A 23186-nucleotide genomic window follows, 5' to 3' on the forward strand; every position below is an offset into this window, starting at 1 on the left:
TTTACATAGTACATACAGTATGTCATGTCCCATCACAGAAGATATTGTCTGGGTCCCATCTAGTTGCCCACGCATGAACGCACGCTCTGACGTAAAACGTATCCCCACCCCCATATTTTAGTAAACCACCTTGCGTACGGAAATATGGCGGCCTCAGCGACGACTGTCCTACCGGTGTATATTGTTAAAATTGTATCGAAAGAGCAATAAATACGTTTAGAAACGAGGGAGATAGAAACGACGAGCTTGCTAGTTGCACATGTTGAGAAAGAGCTGCGAAAACGCCCAAGCAACACACTGGTTGGTTCGAGAAGTTTGGAGTATGCGCCTTGGTTAAAGTGCCTGGGTTGGGGTGCACGGGAGAGAAACTCCGCAAGACAGAGTGGACACGAAGTTTGAATAGGAATTGAATACTAAGGATTGGGGGGACACTGGACATTTCGGCAAAACTTTATTAATGTTGTCAATATTGAGTCAAACGAGACGACGAAGTACACCGTCCGAAGTTGAACTGGTTATTAGTAGGTTGACTGTTCCGATGTTAATTTCCAGGGTCTCGCGCGGTGTACCACCATCTAGCCAGTAAGGCTAGCTCCATCGTTAGCTGGAGCTCGTTCGCTAGCTAGTATTCCAACAAACAAAATGTTGCACAGCCATTCTTGCATCTTCATAGCTACTAAATAACATTCAGTTGTCAGAAATGTTATTCAAATACAGAGCGTGTTTAAACCATTCACATTTGCTTTCTGGTGAAGCAAGTGCCTACCATCGGAGTAATGCCAACGTTCGTTAGCTAGCTAAGTTTCCCATGATTTTTCCTCAAACACATTTTATCCCGCGGTAGCGTCTTGTCATGCATAATTGTGGCCTGAAAAACACTGCGACATGTCCAGATGACAGCAAAATGTTAGCTGAATGTCAAATATACAATCGGTCATGACAAATCAGTGGATTGCATGGTGCTGAAAATCAATACGTTTGTTGACCAAATATGGAACGTAGGCCTACATTCTATTATTACATGCTGGATGAATGTATGCCATCATAATTAGGCCTTAGATCTTCATGAATGTGTCTTGATTGGGGCTCCTCCAGTATCCTCCTATGTGACTGCCTGTGTCTTAAATAAAAGACACAAGTACCATAAGAGACCAGATCTCATCTGACAGTAAGACTACCAAAGCAGTCAATGCATGATCAAGAGGGTGGAATCAGTGAGAAGGACTTGCTGGTCTATTTGCCGTTGCATTGACCTCCATCAAAAACCCCCGGATTGGTGTCAGCGGTGGGATGCAGAAGTGAACATCTGGAGAGGCCAAACTGACAGGGAAATCACACCACGGAGGTGGTCCCTGCTCTCCATCCCCTACCCACCAGGTGCCCCGGACCCAGGCACTGAGAGAGCCCAGTTTGGAGACCCGGCTGCGGCCTGGCACCCTGCCCTTATGGGGCAGCAGCCGGGGAAGTTTGTTGGGGACCAGAGGAGACCGAGTCTGCCGACGCTGCACTTCATCAAGGGTGGGAAGAGAGAGTCATCACGACATGGGGCCCATCACTGTAACGTCTTCGCTGTGCATGGTAAGAACACACTGTTTCTGTACAATAACATCAGACTGAAGACGGCAAGGCCATGCGGTTGAGTCTGTTTCTGCAGAAACATGGACCTTTAACAACGTGATGAAACTTTGTTGCTCTTTGCTAAAACAAGCAAGGTGTTATAGATGACCAGCACACATAGAAAGGTGCAGCAGCAGCACACATAAATAGAATCTATGGCAGCACATGCAGTCAGGAGTGGAAGAGAGGAACAAATATGTGTCAAAAATAATTATACTGAACAAAAATATAAACTCAACATGTAACCATTTCAATTGACGTTTTTCATGTTTTTCAATCAACAAACAAATCACATTCACAGATGTGGCAGACATAAATAATATAACAAAATATAAAACAAAACAAACAACACATTTGCAGCAGCACTATCTGTGATCATGTTAGCTATTTTATTAGCTGAGACAATTAGCAAATAATTAGTTTTTACAGCACCTTACACATGTATATACACTCATCTCCCAAATCACCCCATTCACTATAGTTGAGTAGTGGAGACCAGACTCTATCAAACCTGGGCTGTCTCTTGCAGAGGTCATAAGTGAGCTTTTCAAGAAGAAGGAAGTCAACAATCTACATTTTAAATGTAGGAGAGGAATTAGATGCCCACAGTAGGTGACTACGTTTTTTTTAGAAAAGTATGTGACAGTCATAAACACATTTTCTCTGTCTGGATCAAGAACAAAGTCCCGCTGGGCATTAAGAAGATTGCCAAAATCTGACAATCTCTCTACAACTCCCAGAATACATGCATATAGGTTCCACTTTCAGAGGTAGAAACGTCTGTATTCATTCTAAGTAGTCTCACTGTGGTGTAATAAAATGTGTAAAAAAAAATATTTTGATTCTTTATTTTTTACATTAGTAGAGGAGCAGTATACCCTGTCGCAAACATCCGCCCATAACTCATCACTGATAGCCAGACAGGTTCTTTTCCCAGATTTCTTTTGAAGGAGTGAAGGAGCCCACATTCTCACAAAGGATTCAAGATATAGGATATTTTGCCTTTGATGGATTGTGCTGTAGCAAGAAGGTTCTCAACTTCATTCAGCTGAGCTCTAAAACCTCCCCTTGGAAGTGAATGAGGAAATTACGTGTCTAATTTAAAGATCTGAAAAAAAAAAGAGATTTTTTTGAATTCACGGTAGCGCACTTGAAAGGATTTCAGTGTAGTTGTGTTCTGATGAAACAGGTCTGAAAAGGTATGCCGGAGATTAAAGTTGGCATTACTCAGGGCTTTTGGCAAGTCTGGGTTGCATACTATAGGCGAGTGAGAGCATATCTGAGAGGAAATGCCAAGGTATTTCTTACAGTCCTTCCATCCTAGTAGAGTGCTGTAAATCACAAAGGTTTTGGCAATGTTGCCCACTTCACTAAAGTTATTAATGAATACAATTGAGTTTAGGGGCAATGAAACATAGGATTGGGCCTCTATCTGAATCCACATTGAGTCTTGTCCGTTTGTGATTCATGTTAGCATGTTGCGGATTTGGGCAGACCAGCAGTACAATTGAAGGCAGGGAAGGACAAGACTCTCCTTAGATTCAGGTTTCGAAAGAGTGGAGAACTTGATCCTAGGTGGGGTTTTTTGCCCCATTTATAAATTTGTTGATGCTTTGGTTGGTAGTTTTGAAAAAAGACACTGGGAGATGGCATGGGAGCATCTGAAATAAATAGTTCAATCTAGGGAGGATGTTCATATGGATAACATTGATTCTTCCGACTAGTTTGTGTTACAAAGATTCCACGGTATTGAAACCCCTGTCTCTCAATTGGAACAGGCAGAGTGTCTTCATTTATTTATCTGTTAATTTACCAGGTAAGTTGACTGAGAACACGTTCTCATTTATAGCAGCAACCTGGGGAATAGTTGCAGGGGAGAGGAGGGGGATGAATGTGCCAATTGTAAGCTGGGGATGATCAGGTAGCCATGATGGTTTGAGGGCCAGATTGGGAATTTAGCCAGGACACCGGGGTTACTCTTACGATAAGTGCAATGGGATCTTTAATGACCTCAGAGAGTCAGGACACCCATTTAACATCCCACCCGAAAGACAGCACCCTACACAGGGCAGTGTACCCAATCACTGCCCTGGGGCATTGGGATATTTTTTTAGCTCAGGGGAAAGAGTGCCTCCTACTAGCCCTCCAACACCACTGGTCTCCCATCCAGGGACTGACCAGGACCAACTCTGCTTAACTTCAGAAGAAAGTCAGCATTGGTATGTAGGGTTGTATGCTGGTGAGTGTAAGATTGAGAGGGTAAACAATGGATTTGTTAACATGTATCTTATATCCTGAAAACCTGCCGTACTGAGCAATTGTCTAAAATGAGAGGGAGGGATATCTCAGGGTTGGATATGAAGAGCAAGACGACATCCACATAGAGCAAACTCTTTTGCTGAAGGTCGCCTGCAGAAACACCCATAATACTTGGAGTGCTCCGTATCAACTCTGCCAAAGGCCCCACCCCCAACAAATAGAGAAAGGGGGACAGCGTGCATCCTTGTCTTGTGCCATGTCCCATAGGGAATCTGTCAGAATTCAAATAAAATTTGATTTGTCACGTACGCTGAATACAGCAGGTATTCCTTACTGTGAAATGCTTACTTCAAGCCCTAACCAACATTGCAGTTCAAGAAATACTTACTAAATAAACTAACGTAAAAAAACAAAAACAGAATCAAATCAAAAAGTAAGGAAAAAATTACATAAAAAATAACAAGGCTATATACAGGGGGTACTGGTTAGAGGTCGACCGATTATGATTTTTCAACGCCGATACCGATTTATTGGAGGACCAAAAAAGCCGATACCGATTTAATCGGCCAATTTAAAAAATAAAATAAAAAAAATGTATTTGTAATAATGACAATTACAACAATACTGAATTAACACTTATTTTAACTTAATATAATACATCAATAAAATCAATTTAGCCTCAAGTAGATAATGAAACATGTTCAATTTGGTTTAAATAATGCAAAAACAAAGTGTTGGAGAAGAATGTAAAAGTGCAATATGTGCTATATAAGAAGGCTAACGTTTCAGTTCCTTGCTCAGAACATGAGAACATATGAAAGCTGGTGGTTCCTTTTAACATGAATCTTCAATATTCCCAGGTATGAAGTTTTAGGTTGTAGTTATTATAGGAAATTTTCCCTCTATACCATTTGTATTTCATTAACCTTTGACTATTGGATGTTCTTATAGGCACTTTAGTATTGCCAGTGTAACAGTATAGCTTAGGTCCCTCTCCTCGCTCCTCCCTGGGCTCGAACCAGCAACACAATGACAACAGCCACCACATCGAAGCAGTGTTACCCATGCTGAGCAAGGGAAACAACCACCCCAAGGCTTAGAGCGAGTGAAGTTTGAAACGCTATTAGCGTGCGTTAACTAGCCATCCATTTCACTTCGGTCACACCAGCCTCATCTCGGGAGTTGATAGGTTTGAAGTCATAAACTGCGCAATGCTTGACGCACAACACGAAGAGCTGCTGTCAAAACGCACGAAAGTGCTGTTTGAATGAATGTTTACGCGCCTGCTTCTGCCTACCACCGCTCAGTCAGATACTTAGATACTTGTATGCTCAGTCAGATTATAGGCAACACAGGACACGTGAGATAATATCTAGTAATATTTACATTTACATTTAAGTCATTTAGCAGACGCTCTTATCCAGAGCGACTTACAAATTCAACAAACCATGTGTAGTTAACTAGTGATTATGATTGATTGTTTTTTATAAGATAAGTTTAATGCTAGCTAGCAACTTACCTTGGCTTACTGCATTCGCGTAAAAGGCAGTCTCCTTGTGGAGTGCAACGAGAGAGAGGCAGGTTGTTATTGCATTGGACTAGATAACTGTGCGGTTGTAAGATTGGATCCCCCGAGCTGACAAGGTGAAAATCTGTCTTTCTGCCCCTGAACGAGGCAGTTAACCCACCGTTCATAGGCCGTCATTGAAAATAAGAATGTGTTCTTAACTGACTTGCCTAGTTAAATAAAGATTAAATAAAGGTGTAAAAAAAAAAAGGTGTTTTGAAAACTTGAAATCGCACCCTAATTAATCGGCCATTCCCGTCAATCGGTCGACCTCTAGTACTGGTACATTCAGACCGTTAGTCATCACCATGGCATTTGGATGAGAATGTAGGGACTTAATCCATTTAATAAAGGTTGGGCCCATATTGAACTTTTCTACGATTGAGAACAGAAAGCTCCACTCCATCCTGTCAAACGCCTTCTCAGCATCCAGTGAAGCCAGCAGGGCATGGGTCTTCTGTGCGTTTACTTGATCTATAATATCAAAAAGACTACGAATGTTATCAGAAGAGTACCTGTCTCTAATAAATCCAATTTGGTCCGCATTTATTATTTTGGGAAAAGGAGTGTTTACCAAATTGCTCGCCAAAAGACTTATTATTTATTTATTAAGAATTATTTTATCGTCGAAATCCAACAAGCTTATGGGCCGGAAGGATGAGCAGGATAGAGGGTCATTGTCTTTTTTGACCAACACTAATGCCGGCTGTGTACATACTCTGGGAGAGCTCAGTTTTTGCAAAAATCATCCAGCATTGGCATGAAAATAGTGATAAACTGAGGCCAAAAAGCTTTGTAGAACTCACTGAGTAATCTGTCTGGGCCTGGAGACTTGTTAGGTGCATGGAGATAATTGCTTATTGGACCTCCTCAGGAGTGGAGGAGGAGTTGAGATCTTATTGGTCGGTCTCTGATAGTTTTGGTAGTGAGATTCCCTCTAGGAATGAATGGAGTTCTGCATCCTTATATATTCTCTCTGAAGTAACATTTGCAGTAAAAATCAAGTTAAGTTTATCTTATTTGGATCATATATGACCTCGTCATCTGCTGTTTGGATGGCCATGATTGTACGCTCTGACTGAACATTGGTAAGCAAGCAATCTGCTAGCCCTATTGCTATACTCATGGTATTTATGTTTAGTAAAGAATGTTTTTAAAATTTTTATCTCCCGGGTATAGTTCAAGTTGAGTTTGACTTTGGCTGCTTTAAGTTGACTCCAGGAGGTGCTGGCTGGGTATTGTTAATGTACTTTTTTTGCAGCGTTCCAGCTCCCTCTCAAGATCTAACATGTGTGCTTCCATTGCTTTTTTCTTTGAGGAAGCATATGCAATTAGATTACCTCTTACTGTGGCTTTGGCAACGTCCTACATTGTGGCCGGAGAAACAGGAGAGTCATTGTTCTCGTGTGTAGTTGTCTATCCATGTAGTAACCAATGTATGGAATGCTTCATTTGATAACATGGTGTTGAATTTCCAGACTTTGACCTCGGGATGTTTTTACAGAGGTCAATGCAGAGACAGACAAAGTTCTGAAAGTGCTATGGGTCTGATTGTAGAAGTGGCAGAATTTATGAAAAACTTGGGGATAAAATGTAATCTATACGAGAGTAGGTGTTATGGACATTGGAGTAGTATGTATAGTCCATAGATTAGCTATTAGTCGCTCTACAGATATCTATCAGTCCCATCTCTTTAGTAAGCGAGTTCAACATCTTTGCCGATCTAGGGTTTATGGTGGGGATTTGAGATGATTTGTCCAGAGTTGAGGGTACAATAAACATTTCCAGGACTCCAAAGGGGAAACAATGCTCATTGAACAGGGTTCTCATTTTCAAAATGTGTATTTATTTATTTCACCTTGTCACGGCTGGCTGAAGGACTGGACCAAAGTGCAGCATGGTAAGCTTACATTTTCTCAACAAAACGAAGAACAACAACAAACCGTGAAGCTCTGGGCTATGTGCCTTGAACAAAGACAAAGTTAACTTCCCACAAAACAGGTGGGGGAAAAGGGTACCTAAGTATGGTTCTCAATCAGAGACAACAAACCACACCCGGCCAAACGCATAGAAATAGAAAATCACAGAACATAGACTGCCCACCCAAATCACACCCTGACCAAACCAAAATAGAGACATAAAACGCTCTCTACGGTCAGGGCGTGACAGTACACCCCCAAAAGTGCGGACTCCGGCCGCAAAACCTAAACCTATAGGGGAGGGTCTGGGTGGGCATATCTCCGCGGTGGCGGCTCTGGCGAGGGAACTTAGGTGGTGCCTCTAGAGCGGGGACCCTTGTAGCGGAGGGAGACTCTGGCAGCTCCGGACAGGAGGGAGACTCTGGCAGCTCCGGGACAGGTGGCAAGCACAGGACTCACACAGGAGACTTTGCTCTGGGAGCAGGCACAGGACTCACTGGGTTGGGGAGACATCCAGGAGGCCTCCTCCTTGGCTGAGGCACCGGATACACTGGGCCGTGGAGGTGCACTGGTGGTCTCGAGCGCAGAGCTGGCCCCACCCGTTCTGGTTGGATGCCAGCTTCCACCTGGCTAATGCGGGACCCTGGCACCGAGCACACCGGCCTGTGAATGCTCCGCCTCGACACCGTGAGCATCACCCCATAGCACGGGGCCTGACCAACCTCATGCTCTCCACGGTAAGCACAGGGAGTTGGCTCAGGTCTGCATCCTGACTCTGCCACACTCCCCGTGTTACCCCCCCAAAAATTTTTTGGGGGGGGCTGCCTCTCGGGCTTCCTTGCCAGCCGTGTTCCCACATACCGCTGGTTCCTTTCTCCGGCTGCCTCTGCTCTCCTAGCTGCCTCCACCTGTTCCCATGGAAGGCGATCCCTACCCGCCAGGATCTCCTCCCATGTGTAGACTCCCTTGCCATCCAGAACGTCCTCCTATGTCCAGGAGTCCACCTTACCACGCTGCTTGGTCCGATGGTGGTGGGAAGTTCTGTCATGGCTGGGTACCTAAAGTATGGTTCTCAGAGACAACGATAGACAGCTGCCTCCGATTGAGAACCACACCTGGTCAAACACATAGAAATAGAAAATCATAGAACATAGACTGCCCACCCAAATCACACCCTGACCAAACCAAAATAGAGACATAAAATGCTCTCTACGGTCAGGGCGTGACACACCTTTATTTAACCAGGTATGCCAGTTGAGAGCAAGTTCTCACTTACAACTGCGACCTGGCCAAGATCAAGCAAAGCAGTGCGACAAAAACTACAACACAAGAGTTACACATAAACAAACGTACAGTCAATAACACAATAGAAAAATCTATGTACATTGTGTGCAAATGTAGAAGAGTAAGGAGGTAAGGCAATAAATAGGCCATAGAGGCAAAAATAATTACAGTTTTGCATTAACACTGGAGTGATAGATGTGCAGATGATGTGCAAGTAGAAATAATGGGGTGCAAAAGAACAAGAGGATAAGTAACAATATGGGGATGAGGGAGTTGGGCGTGCTATTTACAGATTGGCTGTGTACAGGTACAGTGATCGGTAAGCTGCTCTGACAGCCGATGCTTACAGTTAGAGAAGGAGATTTAAGATTTATTTCAGTTATTTTTGCAATTCGTTCCAGTCATTGGCGGCAGAGAACTGGAAGGAAAGGCGGCCAAAGAAGGTGTTGGCTTTGGGGATGATCAGTGAAATATACCTGCTGGAGCGAGTGCTACGGGTGGGTGTTGCTATGGTGACCAGTGAGCTGAGATAAGGCGGGGCTTTACCTAGCATAGACTTATATAGATGACCTGGAGCCAGTGGGTTTGGCCACGAATATGTAGTGAGGGCCAGCCAACAAGATCATACATGTCGCAGTGGTGGGTAGTATATGGGGCTTTGGTGACAAAACGGATGACACTGTAATAGACTACATCCAGTTTGCTGAGTAGAGTGTTAGAGGCTATTTTGTCCAGGATCGGTAGGATAGTCAGTTTTGCGAGGGTGCGTTTGGCAGCATGAGTGAAGGAGTCTTTGTTGCGAAATAGGAAGTCGATTCTAGATTTAATTTTGGATTGGAGATGCTTAATGTGAGTCTGGAAGTATAGTTTACAGTCTATCCAGACACCTGGGTATTTGTAGTTGTTCACATATTCAGTCAGAACCATCCAGAGTAGTGATGCTAGTCGGGCGGGAGGGTGCGGGCATAGCATGCACTTAGTTTTATTTGCATTTAAAAGCAGTTGGAGTCCTCGGAAGGAGTTTTGTATGGCATTGAAGCTCGTTTTGGAGGTTTGTTAGCACAGTCTCCAAAGAAGGGCCAGATGTATATAGAAAGGTGTCGTGAAAGCAGGAGTATCATTGTTAGGGGCGTATATGTTTAAGATAGTAATTGGTTTCCCATACAGTGACCCAGTAATCAGAATAAATCTCCCCTTCGGATCTGATATGTTTTTGTCAATTATGAATGGAACATGCTTACAGGATGTTGACTGCATCTACTGTTTGATTTCAAATATGAGCAATACACCTGTCCCACCCAAGCTCTGCGGAGTTTAGCATGTTCGGCATCACAGAGGTGTGTCTCTTGTAAAAGCGCAATGTCTGCTTTTTCCTTTTTGAGAACACATAGTATCGTTTTCAGTTTTATTGCATGACCTAGCCCATGGCAGTTCCATGTCAGTAGATGGAAGGTACTAGTTAACATCATCGAACAGTAATGGAACTCTAGTGCAAGTCATCTCTGGGTAAAGGTAGATAATAGTTACAGCTGCAATCACATAAAAGAAAAGAAACCGTGTACATAAAATAACAATGTCTGAACACCCCATGTGATTTTCCAAACAACTCAACATATCCTGTTGGACCTGTTAACCCCACGCTCAGTAACAGTTCGCAATGCACAACATCTCCCGAGAGAGAGTGAGAAAAATGCCTCATCCTCTCTGACCAGCGTTAAGTGACATTGTAGCCCCCGTCCAGACCACATTAAAAAAAAGAGGGAGAAATGAAGTAAATAAAATCCATAGCCAGCCTACAAATACATCCCCCAAAGAACATAGGCCAAATCGTTTGGACTAAATAAAACAGAAAATCCCTGAGAGGGATCTATTGGATAAGTTGTTATAAAAAATAAATGAAATATAGTAATATATCAACAGGATAAGGCTGTCATAACCATAGGCATAAAATTAAAACACTGAGCCTCTTGTTAGGTCTGTAGATGTGAAAATGATAAATACAAATAAAAAAGTAGGCTATAGGCCTAATATAAATTGACAGTATCTGACCACTGTCTGCCAATTAGTCTCAATGTTCAACAGACAAGATAACAGGCTGTAAATGGTTAATTTTCTCACTTGATATTAAAGGGGATATAAAAGTAGGCTATAATGATAGGCCCTATAGCCTAAACTAGGCCTACTATCTCTCTCAGTTAAAATAAAATATGAATAAAATGGACATCTATAATGACATTTAGCGGGCGGGTGGGTCATTGGATGGTGGCTATGTGCTGTCTTACCTTCATTAGTAGTAACAGTAATCACTTAGTCATTGGGCCATTTCTCAGTGGCCAGGATTGTCCTTCAAAAAACGTTTTGCCTCTTCGGGAGTTTTTAAGTGTCACAGGGCTCCTTGGTGGAGAATCCAGAGCTCGTTTGGGTATTTGAATCCCTGAAGGTGCCTCGGTCAATAAAGTATTTTCTCACCTCGTCAAACTTGGCGCTATTTCCACGGCTATTGCTCGACTAAGCTAATGGGGTTTAACTTGAAGTGGAGGTAAGATAAAATTGTCAGAGACTCAAGTCATAGACTGTTTTCTCTGCTACCGCACGGCAAACGGTATCGGAGAACCAAGTCAAGGACCAAAAGGCTCCTTAACAGCTTCTACTTCCCAGCCATAAGACTGCTGAACAATTAATCAAATGGCCACCGGACTATTTACATTGACCCCCCCCCATTTGTTTTGTACAATGCTGCTACTCACTGTTTATTATCTTTGCATAGTCACTTCACTCCTACCTACATGTACAAATGACCTCAACTAACCTGTACCCCGCACACTGATTCTGGACGGTACGCCCTGTATATAGCCTCATTATTGTGTTATTTTTTACTTTAGTTTATTTGGTACATATTTTCTTAACCAACAGTGTAGTTTAAGAAGAGTTAAGGGCTTGTAAGCAAGCATTTCATGGTAAGGTCTACGCTTGTTGTATTCCGCGCATGTTACAAATAAAGTTTGATTTGATATTTAAGAATTTGAAATTACTTATGCGGAGCTCTCAGTTCATGCGGTCATCTCGTTCAAGGGTCACGTGATCCCCAACATGCAACAATTTTAACAATTTTGTTGAGTTAAAGTTCATATAAGGAAATCAGTCAAGGGAGCATGCAAATCCAGTTATTGTAGTTGAAGAGGAAGTTACTGCAAGGCCGTGTGCAGTATTGACATGATCACAACTGTTTTACAACAGTGTAACCAGTATTTGACTAGGCAGGTGTTATCTGACTTGTCTACTGAGATAGTGCATTCGGAAAGTATTCAGACCCCTTTTTCCACATTTTGTTACGTTACAGCCTTATTCTAGAATGGATTAAATACATTTAAATCCTCAGCAATCTACACACAATACCCCGTAATGACAAAGCAAAAACAGGTTTTTAGAAATTTTTGCAAATGTATAACTTATAATAAACAGATATACCTTATTTACTTAATTATTCAGACCCTTTGCTATGAGATTTGAAATTGAGCTCGGGGGCATTCCTGTTTCCATTGATCATCCTTGATTTTTCTACAACTTGGAGTCCGTAATTTTAAATTGATTGGACATGATTTGAAAGGCCCACACCTGTCTATATAAGGTCCCACAGTTGACAGTGCATGTCAGAGCAAAAACCAAGCCATGGGGTCGAAGGAATTATGTGTAGAGCTCAGATACAGGATTATGTCGAGGCACAGATCTGGGGAAGGGTACCAAAAAATGTCTGCAGCATTGAAGGTCCCCAAGTACACAGTGGCCTCCATCATTCTGAAATAATGGAAGAAGTTTGGAACTACCAAGACTCTTCCTAGAGCTGGCAAAGTGGCCAAACTGAACAAACAGGGGAGAAGGACTTGGTCAGGGAGGTGACCAAGAACCCGATGGTCACTCTGACAGAGCTCAAGAGATCCTCTGTGGAGATGGGAGAACCTTCCAGAAGGTCAACCATCTCTGCAGCACTCCACCAATCAGGCCTTTTTATGGTGGCCAGATGGGATCCACGCCTCAGTAAAAGGCACATGACAGCCCGCTTGGAGTTTGCCAAAAGGCATCTCTAGACTCTTGACTATGAGAAACAAGATTCTCTGGTCTGATGAAACCAAGATGGCATTCATGCCAAAGAGTTCTAAGTGTCACATCTGGAGGAAACCTGGCACCATCCCTACGGTGAAGCATGGTGTTGGCAGCATCATGCTGTGGGTATGTTTTTCAGTGGCAGGGACTGGGAGACTAGTCAGGATCGAGGCAAAGCTGAACAGAGCAAAGTACAGAGATCCTTCATGAAAACCTACTCCAGAGCGCTCAGTTTCTCAGACTGGGGCGAAAGTTCACCTTCCAACAGGACAACAACCCTAAGCACACAGCCAAGACAATGCAGGATTGGCTTCGTGATAAGTCTCTGAATGTCCTTGAGTGGCCCAATCAAACATATCTGGAGAGACCTGAAAATAGCTGTGCAGCATTGCTCCCCATCCAATCTGACAGAGCTTAAGAGGATCTGCAGAGAAGAATGGGAGAAACTCCCAAAATACAGGTGTGCCAGGCTAGCAGCGTCATACCAAAGAAAACTCAATGCTGTAATCACTGCCAAATGTGTTTTGTTAAGAGTTTGAATACTTATATTAATGTAATATTTCATTTTTGTATTTTTAGAAATTGGTAAACATTTCTAAACCTGTTTTTGCTTCGTCATTATGGGGTGTTTTGTGTAGATTGAGGAAAAATAATTATATAATACATTTTAGGATAAGGCTGTAACGTAACAAAATGTGGAAAAGGTCAAGCGGTCTGAATACTTTCCGAAGGCACTGTACAGGATTGTTTCCTTTCAATTGAAATAAATAAATTAGTCCCTAATCTATGGAATTCACATGACTGGGCAGGGCGCAGACATGGGTGGGCCTGGGAGGGCGTAGGCCCACCCACTGGGAAGCCAGTTTTACCCCGCAAAAGGTCTTTATTACATACAGAATTACTCCTCAATTTCATCAGCTGTCCGGGTGGCTGGTCTCAGACGATCCCGCAGGTGAAGAAGCTGGATGTTAAGGTCCTGGGCTGGCATGGTTACGCGTGGTCTGTGGTTATGAGGTCGGTTGGACGTACTGCCAAATTCTCTAAAACCACTTTGGAGGCGGCTTATGGTAGAGAAATGAACGTTAAGTTCTTCAGCAACAGTTCTGTTAGACATTTCTGCCAATTGCACACTCCCTCAACTTGAGGCATCTGTGGCATTGTTGTATCACAAAACTCTCCCCTTCAATGATCATGCTGTTTAATCAGCTTGTTGATATGCCACAAATGTCAGGTGGATGGATTATCTTGGCAAAGGAGAAATTCTCACTAACAGGGATGTAAACAAATTTGTGCACAACATTTGAGAGACATTTCTGGGGTATTTTATTTCAGCTCATGGAACATGGTACCAACACTTTACATGTTGTGTTTATATTTTTTTCAGTGTAGACATATACGTTTCATGACCATCATAGTCCTAGTAAGGATGAAGTGGGGGAGCCAGTTCAAACAAAACAATATTAAAAGGTGCTGCTAGTAAATGGAAAGGAGGGCTGGAGGGATCTGGGTCTGTGGCAGGATTGTTTCTTTTTCTTTTTTCTTCCTGCGATGAGTCGAGTAGGTTACGAGAGGATGTGAGTCATGTAGCTAGAGGAGGGAAATGTCAGCACTCAGTCACTTACATATGATGTTGTTCTGCTAGCCTACGCAAAGCTTCTCACTGGGCAGGTTTAGACCTCCACACGCAGCCAGGGAGAGAAGCAGAGAGGGGCAAGCAAAGACCTGTCCCCCCCAGTACCACTGTGTTGGGCTTCTAGAGATGGTAATTGGAGGAGGATAGTCTTTCCTACACGATTTCCTCTCGCATTTCATATAACAACAAAGGATACAAAGTGTGTGTCATTTGACCCCTGGTCTTTGCTGTAGTTCCTTATCCGCTCTTGTTTTTTCTTTCAAGGGCGCTTGCACCAGGGCATGACAGCTGCCTACTGGGATGTTTTTGCGGGGATTCAGGAAATGGAAATGCTGTGTGAATGTATCTAAAGGCAGTTGAGGAGATGCATTGTTTTCTTTCCCTTTGTCCCCTCAAAAACAAGCCTAGAACAGGAAGGAGGAAAGCAGTGTGGGTTGAGGATGGAGTTTGTAGGGCTGTGAAAGGAGTGAGGCCATTCCCCCAGATTCCTGACTTTCCAAGCTATTTCCCTCTGAAGCTGCTGGCTGCATCTTGGCCTCTTCCAGGATTCATGTAGGCTAACATATAGGAAATATACTGCCATTTTATAAGGCCTACATCCTTGGGAAAAATCGAACGAGGCAGCCCCACTTACCTGATTTAGCCCTAAGAATTATAAGAGGTTAATTTATTTTGTCTGGTAAACAGACTCTGACATCTGCTTGGTCATATTACAATGCTCGCTTTGAGGCAAGCAACCTGCATTGTTGCTTACCTCGCAGCAAGCATAGAAGGCATTTAGCTTGTCTGGTAGGCTCGCATCACTAGGTAGCTCAGGGCTGAGTTTCCCTTGGTAATATGACCAAGAAGATGTCAGAGTCTTATGTTTTCCAGACAAAATTAATGAATGTCTTATTCTTAGGCCTAAGTCAGGTAAGTGGGGCTGCCTCGTTAGATTTTTCCAAGGATGTGGGCCTAATAAAATGGCATGAGAGCACCAGCTGTTCCGAACATCTGTGTGATCTTGCTCTCTGTAGCCGATGTGTACTCGGAGCATGGCAAGTGTCTTCACTGTCATTTTCAAACTCCCTGACCCAGTCTGTAATACCTACATGTTTCAAGCAGACCACCAAATTCCCTGTGTCCAAGAACACCAAGGAAACCTGTCTAAATGACTATAGCCCAGTAGCACTCACATCTGTAGCCATGAAATGCTTTGAAAGGCTGGTCATGGCTCACATCAACAACCGATCCACAAATGACGCAATCTCTATTGCACTCCACACTGCCCTCTCCCAAGAGAAACACCGATGTGAGAATGTTGTTTATTGACTACAGCTCAGTGTTCAACACCATAGTGCCCTCCAAGCTCAACACTAAGCTCAGGACCCTGGGACTGAGCACCTCCCACTGCTGTTTGATCCTGGACTTCCTGATGGGCCGCCCCCAGATGTTGAGGGGAGGCAACAACACAGGCCACGCTGACCCTCAACACGGGGGCTCTTCAGGAGTGCGTGCTTCATCCCCTTCTGTACTCCCTGTTCACCAACGACTGCATGGCTGCATGCCTCCAACACCATCATTAAGGTTGCTGATGACACGACTGTGATAGGCCTGATCACCGATGACGATGAGACAGACTATAGGGAGGAGATCAGTGACTTTCTTTCCCTCAGTGGCAGCAAGACAAAGGAGCTTATCGTGTACAACAGGAAATTGAGCACCAAGCACGCCCCTATCCATATCGACAGGGCTGTAGTGAAGCAGATCGAGAGGTGTCCGCATCACCAAGGACTTAACATTGAGTATGGCAACTTCTTGGCATCCGACCGCTAGGCGCTATAGAGGGTTCGTGCGTACGACCCAGTACATCACTGGAGCAGAGCTTCCTGCCTTCCAGGACCTCTATACCGGGCGGTTTCAGATACCAGGCAGTGTCAGAGGAAGGCCCTAAATTGTCAGACTCCAGCCACTCAAGTCATAGACTGTTCCCTCTGCTCCCGCACTTTAAGCGGTACCAATGCACCAAGTCTGGAACCAACAACCCTGAACAGTTCTACCCCCAAGCCACGACACTGCTAAATAGTTAACCAAATAGCTACCCGGACTAACTTTTGACGCTGCTGCTACTTCTTATCCATCCTTTTGCATAGTCACTTTACCACTACCTGTATGTACATATCTACTTCAATTACCTTATACCCTTGCACATCAACTCGGTACTGGTACCCCGTGCACATCGCAAAGTTATCGTTAGTCATTGTGTATCTATTCCTTGTGTTATTCTCTTCTATTATTTTAAAAATATTTTCTCTGCATTGTTGGGTATTAAGCATTTCACTGTTAGACTACACCTGTTGTTTCCGAAGCTTGTGACAAATAATTTTTTGTTGTTGATAATTTTGACCTTGATACCAGGTTTAGTATTACAATACTCAATACCAAAATGATACTGTGGCAAAAAATAAGGCATATTAGTCAAAAGGGGCATAATGTACCCCATAAATCTGAGAGGGCACAAAGTATGTGAGGATGGCTGGGCTGGCTGGCTGACTCTGCTTTTTCATGAGTCAAAATCATTAAGCTTAATTCCATGTAATTATAAAAAAAAGACAGTGTGGTGAAGAAGGTGCAACAGCGCCTCTTCAACCTCAGGAGGCTGAAGAAATTTGGCTTGGCACCTAGAACCTTCCCAAACTTTTACAGATGCACAATTGAGAGCATCCTGTTGGGCTGTATCACCGCTTGGTATGGCAACTGCACCGCCCGCAACCGCAAGGCTTTCCAGAGGGTGGTGCGGTCTGCCAAACGCTTCACCGGGGGCAAACTACCTGCCCTCCAGGACACCAACAACACCCGATGTCACAGGAAGGCCAAAAAGATTGTTAAGAACAACAACCACCTGAGCCACTGCCTGTTCACCCGCTATCATCCAGTACAGGTGCGACAAAGCTGGGACCGAGAGACTGAAAAACAGCCTCTATCTCAAGACCATCAGACTGTTAAACAGCCATCACAGCCATCCAGTGAACAGGTCAGGGTTGCATAGCCGCAGGCAGAACAGTTGAAAATGGATCAGCAGCATGACCAGGTGGACTGGGGACAGCAGGGAGTCATCAGGCTAGGTAGGCCTGAGGCATGGTCCTAGGGCTCAGGTCCTCCGAGAGAAAGAAAGAAAGAGAATTTTATGGAGCATACTTAAATTCACACAGGACACCGGATGAGACAGGAGAAATACTCCACATATAACAGACTGACCCTAGCCCCCTGACACAAACTAGTGCAGCATAAAACTGGAGGCTGAGACAAGAGGGCTCACATCAACACCATCATCCCGGAAACCCTAGACCCACAACAATTTGCATACCGCCCCAACAGATAAGAATTTGTTCTTGAATGACTTGCTTAGTTAAATGAAGGTTAAATAAAAAAAAATCCACAGATGATGCAATCTCAATTGCACTCCACACTTCCCTTTCCCACCTGAACAAAAGGAACACCTATGTGAGAATGCTGTTCATTGGAGCTGTAGTGAAGCGAGTCGATAGCTTCAAGTTCTTTGGTGTCCACATCACCAACAATCTGTCATGGTCCAAACACACCAAGACAGTCGTGAAGAGGGCACGACAACACCTATTCCCCCTCAGGAGACTGAAGATTTGGCATGGGTACTCAGATCCTCAAAAAGTTCTACAGCTGCACCATCGAGAGCATCCTGATCGGTTGCATCACCATCTGGTATGGCAACTGCTCTGCCTCCAACCGTAAGGCACTACAGAGGGTAGTGCGTATGGCCCAGCACATCACTGGGGCCAAGCTTCCTGCCATCCAGGACCTCTATACTAGGCGGTGTCAGGAAGGCCCAAAAATTGTCAAAGACTCAAGCCACCTTAGTTTTAGACTGTTCTCTCTTCTACCGCACGGCAAGCGGTACCGGGGTGCCAAGTCTAGGTCCAAGAGACTCCTTAACAGCTTCTACCCCCAAGCCATAAAACTGCTGAACAGTTAATCAAATGGCCACCCAGACTATTTGCATTCACTCCCCCTTTGTCAATGTTGCTTTTACTCACTGTTTATTAGTCACTTCACTTCTACCTACATGTACAAATTACCTCGACTAACCTTTACCTCCGCACATTGATTCGGTACCGGTACCCCCTGTATATAGCCTCGTTATTTTTGTGTTTTTTAACTTTAGTTTATTTGGTAAATATTTTCTTAACTGCGTTGTTGGTTAAGGGCTTGTAAGTAAGCATTTCACTGTATTTATTTTGATTTAATTAACCTTTTTTATGTAGGTCTTCACCTGTTGTATTCGACTCGTGACAAATACAATATGATTTGATTAACTTCAGTGCAGTATGAGTGGGGCGCTAACATGATGCAGCCCCGACTTCCATTGCAGGCTAATATAGGGGACATCGGCTGTGCTGATAGACTTGGTCCGTGAGACACATTTGACAGAAGTACCGAGAGTAACACACATTCCAGTACCAAACCGTTATTTTCATGTTGTTGTATCGAAAAGTACCCACATTTCGGTATACCTTGCAACACTAATACTGTTGTCATTGGAATAAGTAATTATTCCTTGTCTGGTGCTTTTTGTCCCTCCATGCATGTGGTCAGGTGATATGAGTGCTGCCATTTAGATGACTACCGTAAACCAAGAGAAGGGCAGCCAAGATCAATGAGCCAATGGGATAAACTCTCTATTTTTACTTTGCTACATTATGGTTGCATGATCTAATTTTGAAGACCAGTGCTTCTGATGATGGCCAGAGCATACTTATCCAGTCTCTCAGCATCAGGGGCATTGTCAAGAAGAGTAAAGATGTTTGCATGTTTCCCATCCGAAACAGTTCGGAACAGTTTGTGCATACATTATGACAACATTTTGAGACATTTTGATCTTTTGCTTTTCGTTAGCACATTTTCTTCTCAAGGCAAGCCAAAGTCGGTAGCTGAAGTCTACACCCCTTTCGTCAGTGAAGCGTCAACAGTAGGGATTGTTCAACTGTTTGTCATTCAGTGAGAGACCAAACGTTTCTTGCACATTTCTTCACTTGAGAAATACTGCACCAAACATATTAGTTAGATGCAGGAGTGAAAGTAGATTGAATTGCTTCCTGATATGAGACCTCCTGTGTGTGTACGCGCTTGCCCCAAAACAATGTATGGGTATTTTTATTAAAACATTTTATTTCCCCTTTATTTAACCAGGTAGGCCAGTTGAGAACAAGTTCTCATTTACAACTGCGACCTGTCCAAGATAAAGCAAAGCAGTGCGATAAAAACAACAACAGAGTTACACATTTGATAAACAAAAGTACAGTCAATAACATAATAGAACAATCTATATACAGTGTGTGCAAATGGATTGAAGAGGTAAGGCAATAAATAGGCCATAGTGGTCGAAGTAATTACAATTTAGCTCATTTAAAACTAGAGTGATAGATGTGCAGATGATGATGATGTGAAGAAGAAATACTGGTATAAACCCGGCACTGGACGGTCTGCCACATAGAATAGAATAGTGTAGAGCTGGGGTCGGCAAAAGGTTTGGCTTTGGGCCCAATAATATTTTCAGCTAATAGTCGGATGGGCCACTAATGGAACACAATAGTGGCCCAATTCATAATCAAATTTAAACACATTTTTTTAACACATCTGGTTAGTAGGCTCTATAATGAGTTCTATGTCAACATATCATAATATTTTAAATCTGATTATGCTGGTAAAATCATCAATATCTCTATTCAATTATATAGAATAGCAAAGTACATTTTTTGTCTACTCTAATATTGAAGGCCGCAGCTCAGCTTCGGAATGTCATAGAGACTTAACAATATATCCCCAATTGCATCAGTCACATCTTTTGTGGCCATTTTAAAGCTTGTTTCTAGCATAAGTCATCATGGAGTTAAGCATTGTTATAGACCACTTTATATTATCTGGATACTTTTGTTCCTTAAAGTTCTTTAAAGGGTATTTCATATCCTCTCTCAATTTGAGCCCTGGTTTTAACGGAACACATCAAGCCCTTCCCAGATATGGAGATACTGTATTTAAGGAGTGCATGGTGATAGTATTGGAGGATTTGGCTATACAGACAAATCTATGGATAGCATAATTGCGTCTAGGCATGTAGGCCTACTTCTTATTTTTTTTAATAGGAAGAAATCGCCTCCAACAAAGTCTAGTGAAGTCGAGTTAAAACGAAGACAGTTGTTTAAATGAATTACTTTCAGCACCATTGGCTGTCCACCTCGGTTTGATTATGCCGTAGCCGCTCCAAAGCTGGTCTCTGCCCGCTTTCCTTTTCAGTTGACTTTCTCCTGCACTCTCTCATTAATAAGTTAATGGTTGAAAAAGCGTCTGTCTCATGACATTGTAATATATTTGGTTTCCAGTCTATGGTCTACAGAAAAACCACATAGGCTACTACCCTTTCTACCGTAGGCTACACCTTGGAGAAGCACGCTGGGCATGGGCAAGCTAAATATTTTGCACCCCTGCTTTTTTGCAATGTGGGCACTGCTTTTCATGGGGCAGCATTAACGCTCACCTATATAGCCCTCATACCACTGGGTGAGAGAAGTTATCATTGTTTTTGGGCAGAATAATGTGAAGTGTTATGTGTTGTTGGAGGTGCGTCTTGGTCAGTTTAGCTCGGGAAATGCCACCCTCGTCAAACAGCCTAATCCTGTCTAATGGGTGGGACAGAATAGCAGATTATGATTATAATTCTAAATAGAATTCTATTTAGAATCCCTATTAATTTAATAGCATCTCTGTGGGCCTATGGTCATAAATATTTGTCATTTAACTTTTAAAATGTATTACTTTTTATTGTGGCATAAACACAACCAACCATGTTTTCATCTGATTTTCAAATAATCACTTCATAGGGCTCCTTACATTCATCCACAAGCAACATATTTTCAGCCTCCAAACAGTGATGAATGGAAAGAGACATCTATTACACACAACACCAAAAAGTCTAGTTACATTTGGCGATTGTCATTAGGCTACAATTAATGCATCCACTGCGGTCCACGTGGGTCTCTGTCACCCACTCAACTCTGCCTTGGCAAAATGTCTGTGTTCTTGTTGAACCACATCACATTTTGGATCATAGGCAATAGGCCTACCAGTGGAGGCTCCTCAGAGGAGGAATGGGGGGACCATCCTCAGTGAATTTCATAAAAATAGAAATTGTAAAACAGTTTTAAAATATAGATAAAATTACACTAAACGTTTTTAGATAAAACTACACTAAATATATTCACATCACCAAATAATTTATTAAAACACACTGTTTTGCAATGGTCGACAGTAGCCTCAACAGGACTCTGTAGTGTAGCGCCATGGTTTAGCTGGAAGACAACTAGCTTCTGTCCTCCTCTGGGTACATTGACTTCAATACAAAACCTTGGAGGTTCATGGTTCTCACCCCCTCTATAGACTTACACAGTAATTATATCAACTTCCGGACGTCCTCCAGCCTATCAGAGCTCTTGCAGCATGAACTGACATGTTGTCCACCCAATCGAAGGATCAGAGAATTAATCTAGTACTTAACAGTCTGATGGCCTTGAGATAGAAGCTGTTTTTCAGTCTCTCGGTCCCAGCTTTGATGCACCTGTACTGACCTCGCTTTCTGGATGATAGCGGGGTGAACAGGCAGTGACTCGGGTGGTTGATGTCCTTGATGATCTTTATGGCCTTCCTGTAACATCGGGTGGTGTAGGTGTCCTGGAGGGCAGGTAGTTTGCCCCCGGTGATGCGTTGTGCAGACCTCACTACCCTCTGGAGAGCCTTACGGTTGAGGGCGGAGCAGTTGCCGTACCAGGCGGTGATACAGCCCGCCAGGATGCTCTCAATTGTGCATCTGTAGAAGTTTGTGAGTGCTTTTGGTGACAAGCCGAATTTCTTCAGCCTCCTGAGGTTGAAGAGGCGCTGCTGCGCCTTCTTCACGATGCTGTCGGTGTGAGTGGACCAATTCAGTTTGTCTGTGATGTGTATGCCGAGGAACTTAACTTGCTACTCTCTCCACTACTGTTCCATCGATGTGGATAGGGGGGTGTTCCCTCTGCTGTTTCCTGAAGTCCACAATCATCTCCTTAGTTTTGTTGACGTTGAGTGTGAGGTTATTTTCCTGACACCACACTCCGAGGGCCCTCACCTCCTCGCTGTAGGCCGTCTCGTCATTGTTGGTAATCAAGCCTACCACTGTTGTGTCGTCCGCAAACTTGATGATTGAGTTGGAGGCGTGCGTGGCCACGCAGTCGTGGGTGAACAGGGAGTACAGGAGAGGGCTCAGAACGCACCCTTGTGGGGCCCCAGTGTTGAGGATCAGCGGGGAGGAGATGTTGTTACCTACCCTCACTACCTGGGGGCGGCCCGTCTGGAAGTCCAGTACCCAGTTGCACAGGGCGGGGTCGAGACCCAGGGTCTCGAGCTTGATGACGAGCTTGGAGGGTACTATGGTGTTGAATGCCGAGCTGTAGTCGATGAACAGCATTCTCACATAGGTATTCCTCTTGTCCAGATGGGTTAGGGCAGTGTGCAGTGTGGTTGAGATTGCATCGTCTGTGGACCTATTTGGGCGGTAAGAAAATTGTAGTGGGTCTAGGGTGTCCGGTAGGGTGGAGGTGATATGGTCCTTGACTTGTCTCTCAAAGCACTTCATGATGACGGAAGTGAGTGCTACGGGGCGGTAGTCGTTTAGCTCAGTTACCTTAGCTTTCTTGGAAACAGGAACAATGGTGGCCCTCTTGAAGCATGTGGGAACAGCAGACTGGTATAGGGATTGATTGAATAT

The 23186-nt window shown here is 43.6% G+C and overlaps 1 protein-coding gene across 1 annotated transcript in view; it reads left to right on the forward strand.

Moving 5' to 3' along the window:
* Window positions 1-133: 133 nt before the first annotated feature.
* Window positions 134-23186, forward strand: part of abl1 (c-abl oncogene 1, non-receptor tyrosine kinase) — an 82274-nt gene continuing 59221 nt past the window's right edge. Inside the window, exon 1 of the mRNA XM_064942770.1 lies at window positions 134-1578. Within this exon, the coding sequence (XP_064798842.1) occupies window positions 1194-1578 (385 nt within the window). The 5' untranslated portion in view covers window positions 134-1193. The remainder of the gene's footprint in view (window positions 1579-23186) is intronic.

The sequence above is a fragment of the Oncorhynchus masou genome, chromosome 28, assembly GCF_036934945.1.
Source record: "Oncorhynchus masou masou isolate Uvic2021 chromosome 28, UVic_Omas_1.1, whole genome shotgun sequence".
Lineage (NCBI taxonomy): Eukaryota > Metazoa > Chordata > Actinopteri > Salmoniformes > Salmonidae > Oncorhynchus > Oncorhynchus masou.